This window comes from Squalius cephalus (assembly GCF_949319135.1).
Source record: "Squalius cephalus genome assembly, chromosome: 13".
In the NCBI taxonomy this organism is placed as follows: Eukaryota; Metazoa; Chordata; class Actinopteri; order Cypriniformes; family Leuciscidae; genus Squalius; species Squalius cephalus.
Window position 1 is genome coordinate 36409645 of NC_137134.1, and position 19845 is coordinate 36429489.

The 19845-nt window shown below is 37.7% G+C and overlaps 1 protein-coding gene across 1 annotated transcript; it reads right to left on the minus strand.

The window, feature by feature from the left end:
• Nucleotides 1–3383: 3383 nt before the first annotated feature.
• Nucleotides 3384–19380, minus strand: lim2.2 (lens intrinsic membrane protein 2.2). Its single transcript, XM_079891042.1, has 6 exons — nt 19188–19380; nt 9701–9891; nt 8183–8320; nt 7328–7462; nt 6460–6509; nt 3384–4051 (listed from the first exon to the last, which is right to left on the minus strand). Exons 2-6 carry the CDS (start codon nt 9876–9878, stop codon nt 3986–3988), a joined length of 567 nt encoding a protein of 188 aa, XP_079747168.1. The 5' UTR covers nt 9879–9891; nt 19188–19380; the 3' UTR covers nt 3384–3985.
• Nucleotides 19381–19845: the final 465 nt, after the last annotated feature.

The following is a 19845-nucleotide window of genomic DNA, read 5'->3' on the forward strand; positions in this document are numbered from 1 at the left end:
AATTTGTAAAGAAAGACTACACGCCTGCGCACATATTGAAACGCGCATACCTATAAGCAACTCAAAATGGTACTCAGTAGTTTGTATGGCCCCCACGTGCTTGTATGCATGCCTGACAACGTCGGGGCATGCTCCTAATGAGACGACGGATGGTGTCCTGGGGTATTTCCTCCCAGATCTGGACCAGCGCATCACTGAGCTCCTGGACAGTCTGAGGTGCAACCAGGTGATGTCAGATGGACCGAAACACAATGTCCCAGAGGTGTTCTATTGGACGTAGGTCAGGTGAGCGTGGTGGCCCTTCAATGGTATCATTCCTTCATCCTCCAGGAACTGCCTGCATGCTCTCGCCACATGAGGCCGGGCATTGTTGTGCACCAGGAGGAACCCAGGACACACTGCACCAGCATAGGGTCTGACAATGGATCCAAGGATTTCATCCCGATACCTAATGGCAGTCAGGGTGCCATTGTCTAGCCTGCAGAGGTCTGTGCGTCCCTCCATGGATATGCCTCCCCAGACCATCACTGACCCACCACCAAACCGGTCATGCTGAACGATGTTACAGGCAGCATAACATTCTCCACGGCTTCTCCAGACCCTTTCCTGTCTGTCACGTGTTCAGGGTGAACCTGCTCTCATTTGTGAAAACCACAGGGCACCAGTGGCAGACCTGCCAATTCTGGTGTTCAATGGGAAATGCCAATCGAGCTCCCTGGTGCTGGGCAGTGAGCACAGGGCCCACTAGAGGACGTTGGGCCCTCAGGCCACCCTCATGAAGTCTGTTTCTGATTGTTTGGTCAGAGACATTCACACCAGTGGCCTGCTGGAGGTCATTTTGTAGGGCTCTGGCAGTGCTCATCATGTTCCTCCTCGCACAAAGGAGCAGATACCGGTCCTGCTGATGGATTAAGGACCTTCTACGGCCCTGTCCAGCTCTCCTAGAGTAGCTGTCTGTCTTCCTGGAATCTCCTCCATGCTCTTGAGACTGTGCTGGGAGACACAGCAAACCTTCTGGCAATGGCACGTATTGATGAGCCATCCTGAAGGAGCTGGACTGCCTGCGCAACCTCTGTAGGGTCCAGGTATCGCCTCATCCTACCAGTAGTGACACTGACCCTAGCCAAATGCAAAACTGGTGAAAAACAGTCCAAAAGATGAGTAGGGAAAAAATGTCAGAGGCCTCCACCTGTAAAACCATTCCTGTTTTGGGGGTTGTCTTACTGTTGCCCATCTAGTGCACCTGCTGTTAATGTCATTAACACTAAAGCAGCTGAAACTGATTACCAACCCCCTCTGTTACTTAACTGACCAGATCAATATCCCAGGAGTTTAACTGACTTGATGCTATTCTCTGATTAAAAAGCGTTCCCTTTATTTTTTTGAGCAGTGTACTAAAGACGTAAAACGCATGTGCACGCCGTAAGTGTTTTCGCAGATTCGCATTTTTTAAGTTTACGCGGAGATGATTACGTTTTTCAACATTTTTCAAGGCTTGTGGTGTTGTGTAGCGGCCCCTAAGTTAATAACTAATGATCTTTAGCTGGACAATAACTTTATTCTAGAGCCGCTGTAAAGCCAAAACCATCTCTGTTTCTGTAATTTCCTATTATCACTGTAAAGCTGCTTTGAAACAATCTATATTGGTAAAAGCGCTATATAAATGAAGCTGACTTGACTATTGTATGCTATAATGTATTTTGAAAGTACACTTTCAATGCATTGTTACAATGATCATTTCCAGCACACAGTTAAAATAGGCTATACCTAAAATATATTTTTAATTAAAGTGCAAATAAATATGCTTTGAAAAAATAAACAGAATTTTCACTTCAAGTATATTTTTATAAAATATATTTTTGCGAAAATATAAAAGTACAATTATTTTAAAGTGTGTTAAAAGTTGTATTGTGAAAATAGGTTAGTATATTTGCAATGTACTACACTGTAAAAAGTGAACAGTTGGATCAACTTAAAAAAATTACTTCAATTGGTAACACCTAAAGAAATTAAGTTTTCTCAACTTAAATTATCACGTTTTATCGTGAAAAACGTGATAATTTAAGTTGAGAAAACTTAATTTCTTTAGGTGTTACCAATTGAAGTAATTTTTTTAAGTTGATCCAACTGTTCACTTTTTACAGTGTATTGAAAAAGGGAATATATTTTCAAATACAAATAAAGTATACTTTTTTCACTAGGGTTAGTTAAAGAGATAGAATGCGTTTATAAATAGACTATTAAGAGTGAAATATGAGATAACTTTGTAAATATAATAGATCACAACCGAAACCAAACCACAAACATCATTCAATCTTCGTCCCTCAGCTAAAATGAAATTATACTAAAACCACCAGTAGGTGGCGGCAAATGATCCTCATAAGGTGTGAGTCATTGAATCATTCACTCTAACGATGCGTCTGATTCATTCAGGGACAAAGCAGAAGTGAGTGAGTGTGTGGTCATGACATTCATTACAATGATTCGTTCAAAATCGAACGAAACTGACCGTGTTGCTCGGAGATGTAATGGCTCTAATGCTTGGAATTATTTTCGTTAGCGAATTAGAGGAAAAAACAGACAATATTGTGTCTAAGATGTAAGCCGCCTATTAACTTAGTTTATTGAATTGCTGTTTAAAATCAATATCAATATCACATGTGCACTGTAAAAATAAATCTGTTAAATTTACAGAAAAAACTGGCAGCTGTGGTTGCCAGAAATTTACCGTAAAAAAATGTGTATATAGTACAGAAACTTTCTGTCTTTTACTGTTAAAATCATGATCATTTTAGCACTGTTGCTTGTATGATATCTAAATATTAAAAACAAGAACTTATACAGAGACTTTTTTTTTTGCACCGTATCTTGTTTTTTTAAAGCATTTTTATTAATTTTGGTGGCATGGCTCTTATGATAAAAAGCTACTCACTAAATAATGTTGGGTTAAAAATAAGCCAACGAGTAACCCAATTATGGGGTGTGTAAGAGCCATTATGCTCTATTTAAATGTCTGTTGTACTTCCACTGGAGAACACTGGGTGGAGTATGGGTGTATAGGTAACTAGAGAGCAAGAGACATTAGGTGTAATGAATGTATGGATGAATGTCAGGATCATGTATGGACATGCTAACTGGTGATTGGAATGTGTTCGAGCATCAGAACTGAGACAAATAAAGAAGATAAATGCCACGCGGCATATAGCCCTTCAAACACCTCTAAGTGACAAGATGGTCATTTGTTGCTACAGGGTGGTATCCCAACTGTTGGTTATTTTAACCCAATGCATTGGGTTAAAAGCCAGTTAGGTTAAAAGTAACACAACAGTTAGGTTAACTATTCATTTTTATAACATTTTAATAAATAAAATACACTTTGTTTTCAAATACAGATTGTTTATTTGTATGACAAACCTAATATTGGGGAGTCTAGAATTTATGTAAATATACATAATTGTGTACATACAACATATGTAACCCAACAGCCGGGTTATTACTAGAAATTACCCAACGATTTTAAAAATGACCCAACATTTTTGGAAAACAACCCAACATAGTGACCCAATATGTGTAACCCAAAGCTTAGGTTAAAAAAAGAACCCAACGTTTTTTTTTTTACTGTGTATTTATCATAAAGAAAAAAACAAAAATATCCTAAATATCACTATGAACTACATTGGCTCAACGCAATGCAAACCCAGACTGCAATATAGTGTCGGCAGATCGGGTACGCGTGGAATCCATATGTAGCCTACCAGATGTGGGCCGACACTATGTTCCTGTCTGAGAAGTGCAATAATAAAGAGTGTATTTTAATTTTCCACAGGTTGAAGATGTCGAACTGCAAACTATACATTAGCAATAACATCCAGAATCTTCAGCTCGCCTTACTGATTCCCACCTTCATCCTCGGGGTCCTGGGAAACATATACGTCCTAGTGATGTTCTGCCGGCGTCCCAGAGCGGACTGGACCTACATGAACATCTACATCACCAACATGGCCATCGCAGACTGCGTCGTGTTGGTGCTCCTTCCCATCCGCCTCGTGTCCTATGAAAACACATGGGCATTTTTAAAACTCTGGGACCACAGCAATAAAGAGCTGTGTTTTGTACTTGTGTCGGTTTATTACATCAACATGTACGTGAGCATCTTCACCGTGACCGCGATAAGTGTGGTGCGGTACGTGGCCATCAAGTATCCCATGAAGTCCAGGGATATTTTATCCCGTAGGAACGCTCTGGTGGTTTGTGCGCTCATTTGGTTGGTCACGTGCTCGTTTAGCGCGGCATTTCATCACGTAGACGATCCGAAGAATAACAACAACAGCACCACGATCAAATGCTTTCAGAAGAATAAAAAAGAGGAATTACCGCTATCGTTCATTCTCGTGCTGGACATCGTCGGGTTCCTCGTGCCGTTTCTCATCATGTTGTTTTGCTCCGTTAGAGTCATTTACACGTTGAGGAAACAGTTGGAAATCGGATCCCGCGCCGAGAAACTCCAGTGCATGTTTATCATCACGGCGAACTTGATTGTGTTCGTCGTGTGTTTTTTCCCTGTTCACTTCGGGTTTTTCTTTAAATACATCGCGCAGGCTTATGAGTACAGTTGTGACGTGCAGAGTTTCGCGCATAATTTCGTTCACTTCGCGATGTTCGTCTCCAGTATGAACTGCGCTTTGGACTGCTTCAGTTATTACTTTGCCACCAAAACATCGTGGATATTGTGCTGCGTGAATAAAACTAGGAATGAAAAACATGAATGTGATTATAACAAGGTTTCACGATAACTTAGCACTAATTCAAACACATTTTGATAATGCTGTCAATTGATTAAAAATGTATTGGTTAATCGCATTTTCACTGTAATTAATCGCACCTAACACTACAGTTGTAATATATTTTAGTGCTGGGTAACGATTAATCGCATCCAAAATAAATGTTTGTGTTTACATAATATGTGTACATTTACATTTAGCCTAGTTATTTAACAGACGTTTTTGTCCAAAGCGACTTACAATTTAAGACTAAATTAACAACGCAAGAAGTGCTCAAAATACGAAGTTCAGGCATTGTTCAGAGGACCATAAGCCCGATAAGGGAGGATTAAAGGAAAGAAATTATTATTATTAATTTTATTTTATGAAGTTAAGTGCTCACAGAAGAGATGAGTTTTCAGTTGTCTTTTGAATGTGTATATAATTATATAAATACACACATGCATGTATATAGCCTATTTAAAAAAATATTTGCATATACTGTTTGTTTAGGCCTATACATACTTTATATTATATAAATATTTTTTAAATAACAAATTGTTCTTAAATATATACATGCATGTGTGTATTTATATATACAACATAATTATATGTAAACACAAACTTTTATTTTGGATGCAATTAATCGTTAACCAGCCCTACTATTTTTAATACTTTCACATTGAATCTCCAAAGTAGAAACAACATACAGTATTTTTTAAATATTTGTTAAATATTTTAATGCATTAAACAGATTTTCTTTTTCTCACACTAACATGCAAAGCTATGCACGCAATAGCCCCTTTCTTATATCTGCATGTGAATCAGCCTGTACGCGCCTTCCCGTTCCCTTCGGTCTACTGATTCCCTGTAGATTCAAATCTATGAGAGAGAGATGTCTCTGTTGCTGAACCCAGGTTACGGAATGCACTTCCTCTTATTGTAAGAGATCCTCCCACATCAGACAGTTTCCAGAAGTTGATAAAAACTCATCTTTTTAAAATTGCTTATATAGACTGTCATGATTAATATTTTACTGTGTTGTACTCTGATTATTTTTGTATTATTCTTGTACTTCTGTATTTTATTTGCTTTTACTGCCTGTAGCGCTTTGGGTTTTAGAAAAGCGCATTATAAATCAAATGTATTATTATGATTATTAGTTTTTATTTATTTTTTAATAATCTTTATACTTTCAGGATCAGCCAGTTTCATCAAACACTAATTTTAGCAAACATTTGTTAAATTAAAGCATATTAACACTAGTTTTATTTCATAATACACATTTTATATTAAACTTTAAGCTTATAACATTTAAATATCAAGTATAAATGGATATAAAATGAAGATTTAGTGTAAACGCTGCATATAAACTTCATTAAACTTATACTGTAATACAGGGGTGTTCTACTTTTTAAGGCTTTGTTAACGATGTTTACTGATGTGTTTCTGTACATTGATCAGTGTCTGTGTGCTGAAGATGTATTGCTCATCAGAGGGTGTTCTGTGTCGGTACGCCATCTGTTGGACAGACAAGCTTCTGTTTTTAACCTGCCAATGACTAAATGTTGCACCATCAGTTCAGTTGGAAAAATAAAACATGCACCAAGAAAGAGTCCAAACGCAGTTTATTTTTCCTCCAGGATTGAGGCGCTCAGTGTTTTGTGATGATCAGGGTTCAGCTGTCAGAGACACTCACGGGCGTCGCTTCACTGAAGCTTCTCTGATAAGCACAGAGCTGCAGAACTCCTGGAATACAGAGAACACAGAGATTTACACAACAACCATGTACCAAAAAACGGGAAAGTTTGTCTTTTGCATTTTTCGCATAGACGTCAATGTTGTCAAAATGATCCCCGTTTACACGGATCTGCGAAAACGACTAAAACGCTGATTAGTAGTTGGCGATGAATCATATGACTCACTGAATCGGTTCGTTTGAATCAACGAGTCGATTCTGTTGAGTAGATTCACCAATTCAATTCATTTGCATCATCACTCTGAGGGGGTCTACACACCATTTCCAACTAAAAACGTTTTATGCATTTTGACCATTCAAATCACAAATATGAGATGTTTTATCAAATGTTTATTACAAATTGCATTTGAAATGTAAACTTAAGTAGCAAAAATGGTTTGAGCTGGTCAGATCAATTCATTCAACTGACTCATTTAATGAATCGATTCCTAAAGGTTTTAAACCGTTTGAATCGACTCGTTGTTTTAAAACGAGCCGATTAAAGTGAAACAAATGAAACTCTGATTCAATGATTCACTTGAATTTTCACTCTAAGAGGCCGTTATTCAATAAAGCATTCACTCAATCAAATGAATCGTCTTGTTCCGAAAAAACATAACCTTTTAGACTCCATCCTATAAGCATTTGCTATGACTAATTTAAAGGAGAAGAAATTTAATTATATTATCCATTATTATACATTTTTATTTTTTATTTATTTTGCCAAAAAAAAAAAAAAAAAGTGAAAAATTTTATTTGAATATTTAAAAAAAAAATCTATTCTTTAAATTGGATTTTCAAAAAGCATTTGTGCACATGGATATTTGACCTGCTGCCAGAGCCAGTATAGTGCCGATCCATCCCAGAATATAAGACCATGAGAACCTCCAGCCGATGTAGCGCTTTCCGAAGAAGTTGACGGTCATCCCGGTGTAGATCGCCAGAGCCAAGAGCGCGAGAATTCCTGCGGGAAAACAGCAATGACATCACTGCCAAACGACACGTCACGGCTGTCAATCACACCTGCCATCACAGAATCAGTGTCTAAAACGTTTAGTTTAACCCTCATCCTTCCCTCAGGTCATTTTGACCCGGAATTTCTTTTCTTCAAATTTTTTTATTTAAAAAAGTAACAAATCCTTCCCTCGTGGGTCAATTTGACCCCCTAAGTAATGAATGGGATGCTTCAGTACACAAAGAAAAACCTAAAAATGCTCAAAATTCTAACTAAAAATGCTAAAACTTTTCCATTTTATAATGTCTACATGTGTATCTGAATGCATACTGAAGTGAACTGACTTTCTAGAGTCATGAAATATCATGTTTTTTTTGGGTTTTTTCCCCACACAAGTTCAGCAAAGACACCCAATGTAAGATATTTTGAGCTGAATTAGGGTTATGCATGAAATTGTGAGTTATTTTTAATTAAAGTTAAAAGAATGTGCTTAAATGACTAAATGACTACTTATTTATTATTTATTGATTAAATCTAGTAATTTAACGGTTAATAAAATTGCATTAAAAATAGAAAAAAATATTATCAAAATTAAATAAAACAAGCTTTCTGGACCAAAAAAATGAAGTATAATTTTAGGGCTTCGGGTCATGTTGACCCGCGAGGGAAGGAAGAGGGTTTTAACTGAATGAAATGTCATCTTTAATGAGTGTTGTAGTGTCTGGTCACCGGACACAAGCAGAGCGATTCCTCCGGCCCGCACTCGTTTGCTTCGGCCTCGTTTAGACGCAGTGATGCTCAGAAGCACTCCGGCGAAACAGCCCAGCAGCGACAGCAGCATGAAGGCCCGCGTGGCGTCCCAGAATGCTGCGGGGCGGAAACACACACTTTACACACTAACAGGTTCAGGGCATTCTGGGATACTCGAGGTCCTGCAGGAATCTATAAACTGCTAACAATTAATGTATGATGGATTGTTTAGTATTCTTGTGCATCGTCATAGAAACTGAATAAAAATTGTTTTTAAAAAGAAAATTAATCAAATTATATAATAATAAAATAATAACATATTCTCTTACCAATATCGCCCAACCCAGATAGATAAAGATTACTAAAAAGTATGTCTTTTTTGTTATTGTCAAGGAACATGAAAGTAAGTTTTGAAAAAAAAAATTTAAATATAAAAAAAATAATTCTTCCAATACTGATATAATCAGATAGACTTTTTTGTTTATTTTTTTATATTTTATATTTTCATTTTCATAGAACATGACATGAAATTATATTTTTGAACAATAAAATAGACATTTCGGCCAACCCAGAAGGATAAGGATAAAAAAAAATTTTTTTTATATATATTTATATAGTAAAGGTCAAAAGTTTGGAAACATTACTATTTTTAATATTTTTGAAAGAAGTTTCTTCTGCTCATCAAGCCTGCATTTATTTGATCAAAAATACAGAAAAAAAATGTATATTGTGATATATTATTACAATTTAAAATAATTGGTTTTCAATTTATTATACTTTAAATTATAATTTATTTCTGTGATGCAGAGCTGAATTTTCAGGATCATTACACCAGTCCTTTAGAAATCACTCTAATATGATGATTCATTATCAAAGTTGGAAACAGTTCTGCTGCTTAATATTTTTCATAACCTGTGATACTTTTTTAGGATACTTTGATGAATAAAAATAAATTAAAATTAAAATTAAAATAATAAAAAAAAAGCAAATATTTTAAAAATAGAAATCTTTTGTAACAACAATATACACTAGTCAGTAATTTTTTTCTTTCTTTTTTTGAAATAAATCAATACTTTTATTCAGCAAGGATGTGTTAAATTGATAAAAAGTGATAGTAAAGAAGATTTATATTATTAGAATTATTATTTTTTTTGATTAAATGCAGGTTTTTTTTTAACTTTTTACCTTTCACAGAAATAAATGATAATTTAAAGTATATTCAACTATTATTTTAAGTTGTAATAATATTTCACAATATTACTGTTTTTTTTCTCTATTTTTGAACAAATAAACGCAGCCTTGATAAGCATTAGAGACTTCTTTCAAAAATATAAAAAATGTTTCCAAAATTTTGACCTGTACTGTATATACATATATATATACATACATATATATATATACATATATATATATACATATATATATAGAATTGTAATTTTTGCAAGTGCCCTGTAGTGTATCTGCACAAGCGGCTGTGATGCGGCTGACTGTCCTCACCCACGGTGAGCGTGTGGGCGTGGCACTTGCGATTGATGCAGAACCTCCAGAGGCCATGATTGGCTGCGTTCCCTGAGTAGCGATACTGCATCCAATAGTCTGTTGCTGTGGAGATGATGAGGAGCACGAGGGCCACCACACCACACAGTGAGGCCCCGCCTACCAGAGTGAACACCATCAATGAGAGCGTCCTGCACAAACACACACGTTAAACACACACGGTTAACCACTCGCTATAGCGTTAATGCAGTCAATCAAACCTCTGACACTCAGGCTTAAAGTTTCCTTGATAGATTCCTTAAATCACCAGCAAAAACCCCTAGTGTCAAATCAAGCCTCTGTGGCTCCCTCCAGAGGGCTCCCTCATCGGGGTACTAACTTTGACTCGGACTACATTTCCCATCATTCCGTGCATGGTGCTGATTACCCTCACACCTGATCCCCATCCCATGGGCTATTTATGTCACACACACACACACACACACTCACTACGAAGTCTTGTTCTAGGGTACAAGGATCTCCTATACCCCTTTTCCACCAAGGCAGTGCTAGTGCCGCTACGGAGCCGGTGCCGGTGCCTACTCGCGAACCAGTTCTCGGCCAGGAAAATTGGTTCCATAGTGGCACCAACTCTTTGCTGGACTAGAACCGTTCTTTTACCACGTCATGCTTACGTCAGGGGCTGGGGGCGGGGTTATTGTTGAACTTCTTCTCGAACGTAACCTCCGTCTATAGTAATCCCGACGAGCAGCACAAATGTGTTCTAAACGTCTTCTTCTGACCCTAATATAGGATCGCAAAGCCAGGAGAAACATTTGCAGAAAGACGATGTAATCCACCATTGTAATTGTTATGCTTGAAGTTAGTGCAAGTGTTTCTGGGAAAGCTAAGACGTATGGCAACGTACACAGTGACGGAGGGAGGTTGGAGATGAGAATACAGGTGTTAAGTGTATTTTTTACAATGCAATACCCATAAATGAAAACACCTGCCATGTCTATCGGCTCGCTTTCGGGTTAAACCTTCCGCAACTGAGTTATAGGTTGCCAGGTTGAGGTGACAAACGGGTTGAAATTGTATATGGTGTGTGGATTGTGTGAATATAATGCATTTAATACAAGATCTGGCAACTAGTCAACATTAGACAAACATATTGGTCCGATTATTCAAAAAGGAGTTTGGGCCATGCAAATTACGGGGGTTTCCCGGGAGAAATAACAAACCGGGAGGGGTCTGGGAGATAGGGCTTAAAAAACGGGAGAAACCCGGGAAAAACGGAAGTGTTGACAGTAGGGGTGTAACGATTCGTTTTAACAACGATTCGATTCGTATCGCGATTCGTGGTTGTCGATACGATTCAAGGACGATATTGGTTCATTTAGAACGATACGATCCGAAACGATTCAGTGCCTTGAAATCGATTCAGTGACTTTTTAGCCAAAAATTCTTGTATGGGAATCAGGTATCAATTAATTATGGATATAAACAACAATTATGGTCAAATGCATTCACATTTTATTTGAATAAAGTAGGACTGCACGATTATGACAAAAATCATAATTGTCGATTATTCCCTTGATATTGTAATTGTGATTAATTACGATTATCACAACACTGAATGATGTTTTGAATAGTTTGGCCACATTTCCCCATGGTCATCAAGCCGCGACCCACCTTTTTAGGAATTAAAGGCCTATTATAATACATTTGTTTACACAAAAATTGTTGACACACAAGTTCTGTCCCCCTTTACTTAACATACAAAAAAAATTGTAAGAATATGACAAATACTGATAAACAGTAGGCACTGTGAGGTTAAGCTATATAGCAGTCCCAAACTAGTTTTTGTTAATACAGTCTTGGTATGAGCCACCACAGTCATATAAAAATATACAAAATAACCAGTAAGTGGCATTTTGTTATGGAAACAACAACAATTAGGCTACCATGGTGATACACAATACAAAAGTGAATAGTTGGATCAACTTAAAAAATTACTTCAATTGGTAACACCTAAAGAAATTAAGTTTTCTCAACTTAAATTATCACGTTTTTCACAATAAAATGAGATAATTTAAGTTGAGAAAACTTAATTTCTTTAGGTGTTACCAATTGAAGTAATTTTTTAAGTTGATCCAACTATTCACTTTTTACAGTGTACTTAGAAGAACTTAACTTACTAATTTACGACGTTGCATGCTCGTATTTCTTTTGCGCTTTAGTGAAGTGATACAGCGCGCGCGCCGGCGCATTTGCGCGTGCAATTGAAGAGTGCGCGCTACCGCAGTATAGCGGCTGAGAGGACAGGAAAGTCCGTTTTTCTGAAGTGAGAGACTTTGCGCTGCTTGACTGTTGTCGCGGTACTGCTGGCGCGTCACGCATGGCGATGACGTCACAGATAGGCAGACTGAATCGAGTAACGTTCAACGCCTTTATCATTAAAAGTGCTAAGAAAAAACATCCATATAAAGTCTGACGTGTTTAAATCCAATGCGTTATTTCCTAGTATCGATACAATCGATTCATTGCCTTTTATAACGATATTAGATCGATAAATGTCGTCCGGAAGGCCAACTTGCCGAGCACAGATCGATGTAGTTGGATCATAGGAATATAAATCGATACATCGATGTAGTTGATGAATCGTTACACCCCTAGTTGACAGGTATGCTGGTGACTGCGCCATAGACCTGCTTCCAGGTACCACTCCTCCCAAGGGCAGGATTTTCCCTTGTCACAACACGAATCAGAGGCTATGAAAAACTATATCAAGGAAGAAATGGCAAAGGGGTTCCTCCAAACATCCACTTCTCCCGCATCAGCAGGGTTTTTCTTTGTGAGTAAAAAGGATGGTGGGCTGCGACCTTGTATTGACTACCGAGGCCTTATTGGAATTACTGTCAAATTTCGTTACCCACTGCCGTTAGTTCCTGCAGCTCTGGAGCAACTTCGCACTGCCAAGTATTTCACAAAACTCGACTTACACTGCGCATACAACCTGATAAGAATCTGTGAAGGAGATGAGTGGAAGACTTTTTCCACGGCCACGGGCCACTATGAATATTCAGTTATGCCTTTCGGGCTGGTCAATAGTCCTTCTGTCTTCCAAGCCTTCATCAGTGATGTATCAGTGGGTCATTGTGTATATAGACGATATCCTCGTTTACTCCAACACCCTGGAAGATCACACTCACCATATCTGAACCGTTCTGCAATGCCTCATTGAACATTTATGCCAAGGCAGAGAAGTGTGAGTTCCACCAAACCTCAATTTCGTTCCTCGGATACATCATCAGTTACGAGGGTGTCACCATGGACGACAGCAAAGTGAATGCAGACTTGGGGTGGCCTCAACCAACTACTGTTAGGAGTTACAGCGGTTCTTAGGTTTCGCCAACTTTTACAGATGCTTAATCAGAAACTTCAGCATCATTGCAACACCTCTAACTTCCATGCTTAAGAGGGGAGGACATCGTCTATCATGGTCATCAGCTTCAGAAAAATCAAGTCAAGTCAAGTCAAGTTTATTTATATAGCGCTTTTCACAATACAGATTGTATCAAAGCAGCTTCACAGTATTAAATTAAAATAATACATCAATGTTTGTTTCTAGTGGAAAACGTCCACGTTTGGTAATGCTGATCAATAGTATTGTTGATTGATTAATTAAATTAAATATCCCCAACTGAGCAAGCCAAAGGCAACAGTGGCAAGGAACCGAAAAACTCCATCAGGTGACCTAATGGAGAAAAAAAAACCTTGGGAGAACCCAGGCTCAGTCGGGGGCCAGTTCTCCTCTGCCGTTTATGAACTAGAGGTCGGATTTTACTGTAAGATTAAAAGTATTATATGAATGCCTGGCTGAAGAGATGCGTCTTTAATCTAGTTTTAAACTGGGAGAGCGAGTCTGAGCAACGAACAGTATCCGGAAGGCTATTCCAGAGTTTAGGAGCTAAATGTGAAAATGCTCTCCCTCCTTTGGTGGATCTGGATATCCTAGGTATGACCAAAAGCCTCGAATTTAGTGATCTTAAAGAGCGCGATGGATTATAGGGCGATAGAAGGTCCGTTAAATAGACTGGAGCTAAGCCGTTTAGGGCTTTATAAGTCAGTAGCAATACCTTGTAATTAATACGGAACTTTATAGGTAACCAATGTAGTGATGATCAAATCTGTGTTATATGATCATATTTTCTTGATCTAGTAAGAACTCTAGCGGCGGCAATTTGGACTAACTGTAGCTTGTTTATTGAGGTTGCAGGACAACCGGCTAATAAAGCATTACAGTAATCTAGTCTCGAGGTCATGAATGCATGAACTAACTTTTCTGCATCAGAAACTGATAGCATGTTACGTAGCTTAGCAATGTTTCTAAGGTGGAAAAAGGCTGTTCTTGTAACATATGAAATATGATTTTCAAAAGACAGGTTGCAATCTAGTATAACAGCCAGGTCTTTTACTGTAGAGGATAAAGTAACAGGACATCCTACTATGTTAAAGTTGTATTGTGAGAGGTTTTGTGGGCGGTTTTTTGAACCGATGATTAGTACCTCCGTCTTGTCTGGATTTAATAAAAGAAAATTGCGCGTCATCCAATCTTTTATATCTTTAACACACTCTGTCAATTTGGATAAATTTAAAAATCCTTCCAAGAGTTAAAGGAATGCTTCACCACAGCCCCTATCTTACATCATCCTGACCCTGAACGTGTGTTTATTGTAGAGGCAGACGCATCCAGCACAGGCAACCTGCCCAAACTCTTCCCTTGCACATATTACTCACGGAAACTCAAATCTGCTGGACAAAATTATGACGTTGGAAATCGGGAACTTCTGGCCATGAAGGCAGCGTTTGAGCAATAGCAGCACTGGTTGGAGGGAAGCAAATATCCCTTCCTGGTATTATGATCATCGAAACCTAGAATATCTGATGTTACATCTCCCCTTAGTCTAGGGATACAATAGGGAATGACGAACAAACAGTGGAGAGACTTTGAGGATCTCCAACTCTCCAGTCCCAGATGCACAAAGTAACAAGACAAGTTTCGGTTTGAAATGGCATATCTGCCTTTTATTTACAACCTTGCAGGAGTTAGAAAAGAAAATAGTAATATAAAGTAAAGGAACACATTACAAATAAATCCAAAATAAAAGTATTACCTCGGGAGGAGGGCCCAACTCAAAAGAAAACAAAAATACCTCTACTTAAAAGGGGATAGCACTAACTTACCTATACAAATCAGAAAACAAAACAAAACAACATATATCTTCCCTCAATCCCTAACTAACCATTAAACAGGAGAAAAGTTATGGGTATCCTCCACCCTACATTACCCATAAACTCTTAACTGATCATAAATTAAAAAGACAAATCCAAGAATCATGTCGCCTCATTCCCCTACCCAAATTCCCCTCGGCCCTTGAAACAGCAGAAACTCTGTGTAATTATGTGCTCCGATTCTATGGTCTTCCGGAAGACGTCGTCTCCGATCGAGGACCTCAGTTTACTTCTCGTTTGTGGGCCGCATTCTTCCAGAAGCTCAATATCAATATCAGTCTGACCTTGGGTTACCACCACCCTCAGTCTAATCAACCAAGAACTTACCCGTTACCTCAGATCCTACCGTCACCGGAGATGACATCCTAGATGTCACCGTAACCAAACAGACTGGAATTAGGGCTGTCGCGGTGAAGGATTTTCCCTTGCGGTAATTTTGAGTGGCTCGGTTTTACCACATTTATTAATTTATTTGGATTTATTTGTTGCTATATAAATAAGTGTCATGATGTGGTCAGCATGCACAAAAACGAGTACATTTTCAGTAACCAATAGACCATAGACTGTAAAAAAATAAAATAAACCGAATCTAAACAGCGTATCTGCGCATTGAAAGCCTGTCACTCAGCGCGCAGTTGTTACGGCAACGGACTGTCTTTGAGTGATTCATTAAACCATTCATTCAACAACACGTTCAAAAACGCTGATTGATTCATTAAAAGATAGTAATGAAACAAGGTTAATTATTTTTAACTTTGAGCTCCACTTTTCAAGGCTCAGCTGACCAGCAATGCGTCGCATGGGTAACACTGAAGCTTCACTTAATAGAGACAAATGGCATTGATTCAATGCGTGACTCACTGAGTTTTGTTTCCCGCGAGTTCCTCGCGCTGTGGATGCTGACCAGCGCTGTCGCTGATGCCATTCATGGTAAATAGCCTTTATTTTAAACGTTAAAAGGATGACAGGACAAATATTTAACTTTCCTTGGACACGGCAACCTTTTCACGAGTATGACTTGACCTCAAAGACAGACGCAGGTAATCGCACGCGCTCAGTCGATCTCTCTCATTCACAGTCTGTTTAGGCTTACGTGCAAATCCACGAAGCCTCTGTACAAATCACCATGATAAAACCATGATCACCACGTCTTATTATCATTATTAACTTATTTAACATTCAATACACATGCACGAAGTTCAAAACAAGAAGGGTTTCGCCTTATGAAAAAAGAAAAGACGTGAATATCGCGGTTACTTGAATTCCTCTGGGTTGGCTTGTCAGTAGCGCGGTACTGCGATATTGCGGTTATCGCGACAGTCCTAACTGGAATCGTTATCTGCTCTGGGAAGACTATGCACAAAATTCACTCAGAAAACCCTCCACTGGATTAACCCCTTTTCAATGCTTTCCTGGGCTATCAACGCCCTCTATTCCCGTAGTCGGGAGAACCTTCCGAGCTACCAGCGGTAAATGATTGGCTGCAGAGGAGTGAGAACGTCTGGAACAAAACACATGTGCATCTTCAAAGGGCGGTGAGGAGCCAGAAGGAACAGGCCGACCGCTCCTGCCATCTTCATCCTGATTATCGCCCTGGAAAATGGGTCTGGCTCTACTCGAGACCTTCGACTCCGGTTACCCAGCCAAAAACTCAGTCACAGATACGTGGGTCCCTTCAAAATAATCATACAGATTAGTCCAGTCTCATACCGTTTGGCTCTTCCTTCCAATTACTGTGTCTCACCCACCTTTCATGTGTCTCTGCTCAAACCCGCTGTGGTTCGAGAGGAGAGGAGGATCTAGGTGAGGCCAGTGACTATCATCAGGGATGGCGAGGAGGCTTATCAAGTGCATGAACTCCTGGACTCCAGATGCCGGGGCTGACTACTTCAATACCTCGTGGACTGGGAGGGGTATGGTCCACAGGAGCGGTCTTGGGTCAAATCAGATGACATTTTGGACCCATCTCTCATTGCCGACTTCCATAGGACCCATCCGGATAGACCTGCCCCTCGCCCTCGTGGAAGACCCCGGCGTCGATCACCTCCTCACGTCAGGATTGACTCGGACTACGTTTCCCATCATTCCGTGCCTGGTGCTGATTTACTATCACACCTGATCCCCATCCCATGGATTATTTTTGTCAGAAACACACTCACTACAAAGTCTTGTTCTTGCCATTGCAGACAATTCTGAGCGTTATTCCTAGTATATTGATCTCTTGTGTTTGATCTTGGACCGTTTACCTTGTATTCCCGTATTGCTGCCTGCACATCTGATCTTCTGCCTGCTTACCTGGATTTACCGTTTTCCTGCTGCCTGCCCTGATCCATTGCCTGTCGTATTGTTACGTTTCTGCCTTGCCTTTGATATCTCTGTTGCTGGTGGTTTACCTCTGCCTGTTGTTCTCCTACTGTCTACAATAAAGCCGCACATGGATCCCACTTCTGCTGACTCCTCGTCACACCTAGCAACTGCATAGCAACATTTGGCAAACACCACATTTTCTCTCTATTTTCTTCGAAAATATTGTTCATCTTATTCATTCCTCTTCTGATAAACACTTTAAAACATACATAATATAATTCGATTATTTCAGGTTTTCAATAATAATAAAAATTAATAATAATAATAAATTATTGGAAAATTACATTTAAAATTTTAATAATAAATATAAAATATATTCTCTAAAATAAAATGAAAAATGTATATATGATTACTATGGGATCAATTAAACTTATATTTTTATAATAAATATACAACATATAAATACTAATAATATAAAATGCGAATGAATATATAAAATAAACAAATAAAAAGGTCAATTATTAATATTAGTATTATTAATAATAGAATAGTTAAATTAACATATTACTACTACTAATAATTAATAGGACAATTACATTTAAGTTTAATAAAAAAAAATACAATATAAGCAACAATGATAAAAAATAAATAAGAATGTTAATATATTAATAAACCAATCTAAATGTAAAATAATAATAATGCATTATGATAAATTCAATTTATATTTTATCATAAATATACATTTCAATAATAATATAAATTAAAATGCAAATGACTATTATAAATAAATGTTTCATATTATTATTATTAATAATATAAAAGGTAAATTAACATAATTATTAATAATAAATAATAAGAAAATTACATTTAACATTTTTAAAATATATAAGTTAATTCATATATTAATAAACAAAAATCTAAATTATTATTATAAAAAATTATAGGATAAATTAAACGTACATTTGTATAATAAATATAAAACAATAATGTATACAATAAAATGTAAATTAGTAAACAATAAAAAGTATATTAATAAACAATTTGATAAATAAAATAACTTTAACAACATAACAACAACAATCTATCAATCATCATACAAGCAATTAACTTTATGTATTTTTTTACATAACTGCACAACATATACATGAAACCAAAGCTTGATATAGATTAAAATAATTAGAATATATATATATTTTTAAATGATACAATATAATACGATGTTAACAAGTATTTAAAATTTTATCATTAAATTCCAACAATAGCATATAAAAAAAACTTTTATCCACCTTTTATTTTGCTTCTTAAAATACTTATCTAAAGATAAAGATATCTAAAGTTGTCTTAAGATCTCTATATTACTGATGCCACTTTTGGAGAGATCAATTATTTTAAAGTAAAACAGTATTAGAAAAGGTGCCATAAACTTTTTATAAATAGACAAGTTTTCACAGCATGTGAACAATAGCAGTTTAGTGGCATCAGCATTTGGCTCGAATCGAGCCGATCAATCAAGCTTCATCAGTTTATAATAATATGCATACGAGCGTTTTCAATGCGAATCGTGTGCGCAGCACAAACTGGATCAGCACATTTCAAACTCGAGCCTGCACGCTGCCAACACACAAACTACTCATTCAGAGGACAAATAAGAGAGCCATTCATAACGAATCTCACGAAATGAGCCATTAAATGCATTACAAATGAACACACAGAACAAACCAGTCTTTTGTTTACATCAACTCAACGATTAAAACACAACTATGATCAAAACATTGCAAGATGAGCAAACGCATTAAGATTTCCACAAAAAGTCACGGATTGTCTTTTTTATGTATAAAACATCTAATAAAGTAAGTGTAATAAGTTTCAAACCAGTTAATAACATAAACTCTAGATCATGTACCTCTCTGACGGTTACAGTCTCCCGCGAAGATTGCACTCCGTCCGCGCGCCTCTGGGGTTTTAAACCCGCCACGCGCGGCGACCGTTATTGTTCCCGCCACAATAGAGCGAATCATCCAGTCAGACATGTGAGATGTGAGGTAATCCGCATCTTTCTCTGCATCTCGTCCTCTTGTTTACTCATTCTCTCCCTCCCCTATCCTCACAATCTATCCAGTCTTCTTCTGCGTCACTGTGTCGCGCGGCGTGGGACGTTTCGTGACGCGCGTCGACGCTCGCGCGCCCTCAGGCCTCCCTCACAGGTCAAATCCACCCAGAACTCGTGGATTTGGGTTTGAAGGATGAAGAAACCTCACCAGCACGTCAACATACAAGTAAACACTTTAATAAATGAGCAAACTATGGTGGGGACGTTCCCATATTTGGAAACCAAACAGGTGAATATTATACAAACCTAACAGGAACGTTCTATTTACATAAAGAAAACGTTCCTGGATAAAAAATATTAGAATATCCGTAATGGGAAGCAGAAACTAACAACTTTTCCACAACTTTCAGTGAACCAACAATTGTTAGCTATATAGGAATCACATGTGCAAATTCAGTCAAAATTGGAAAACGATTGATTTAGCATCAAAACTATATGTGGATGCCAATAG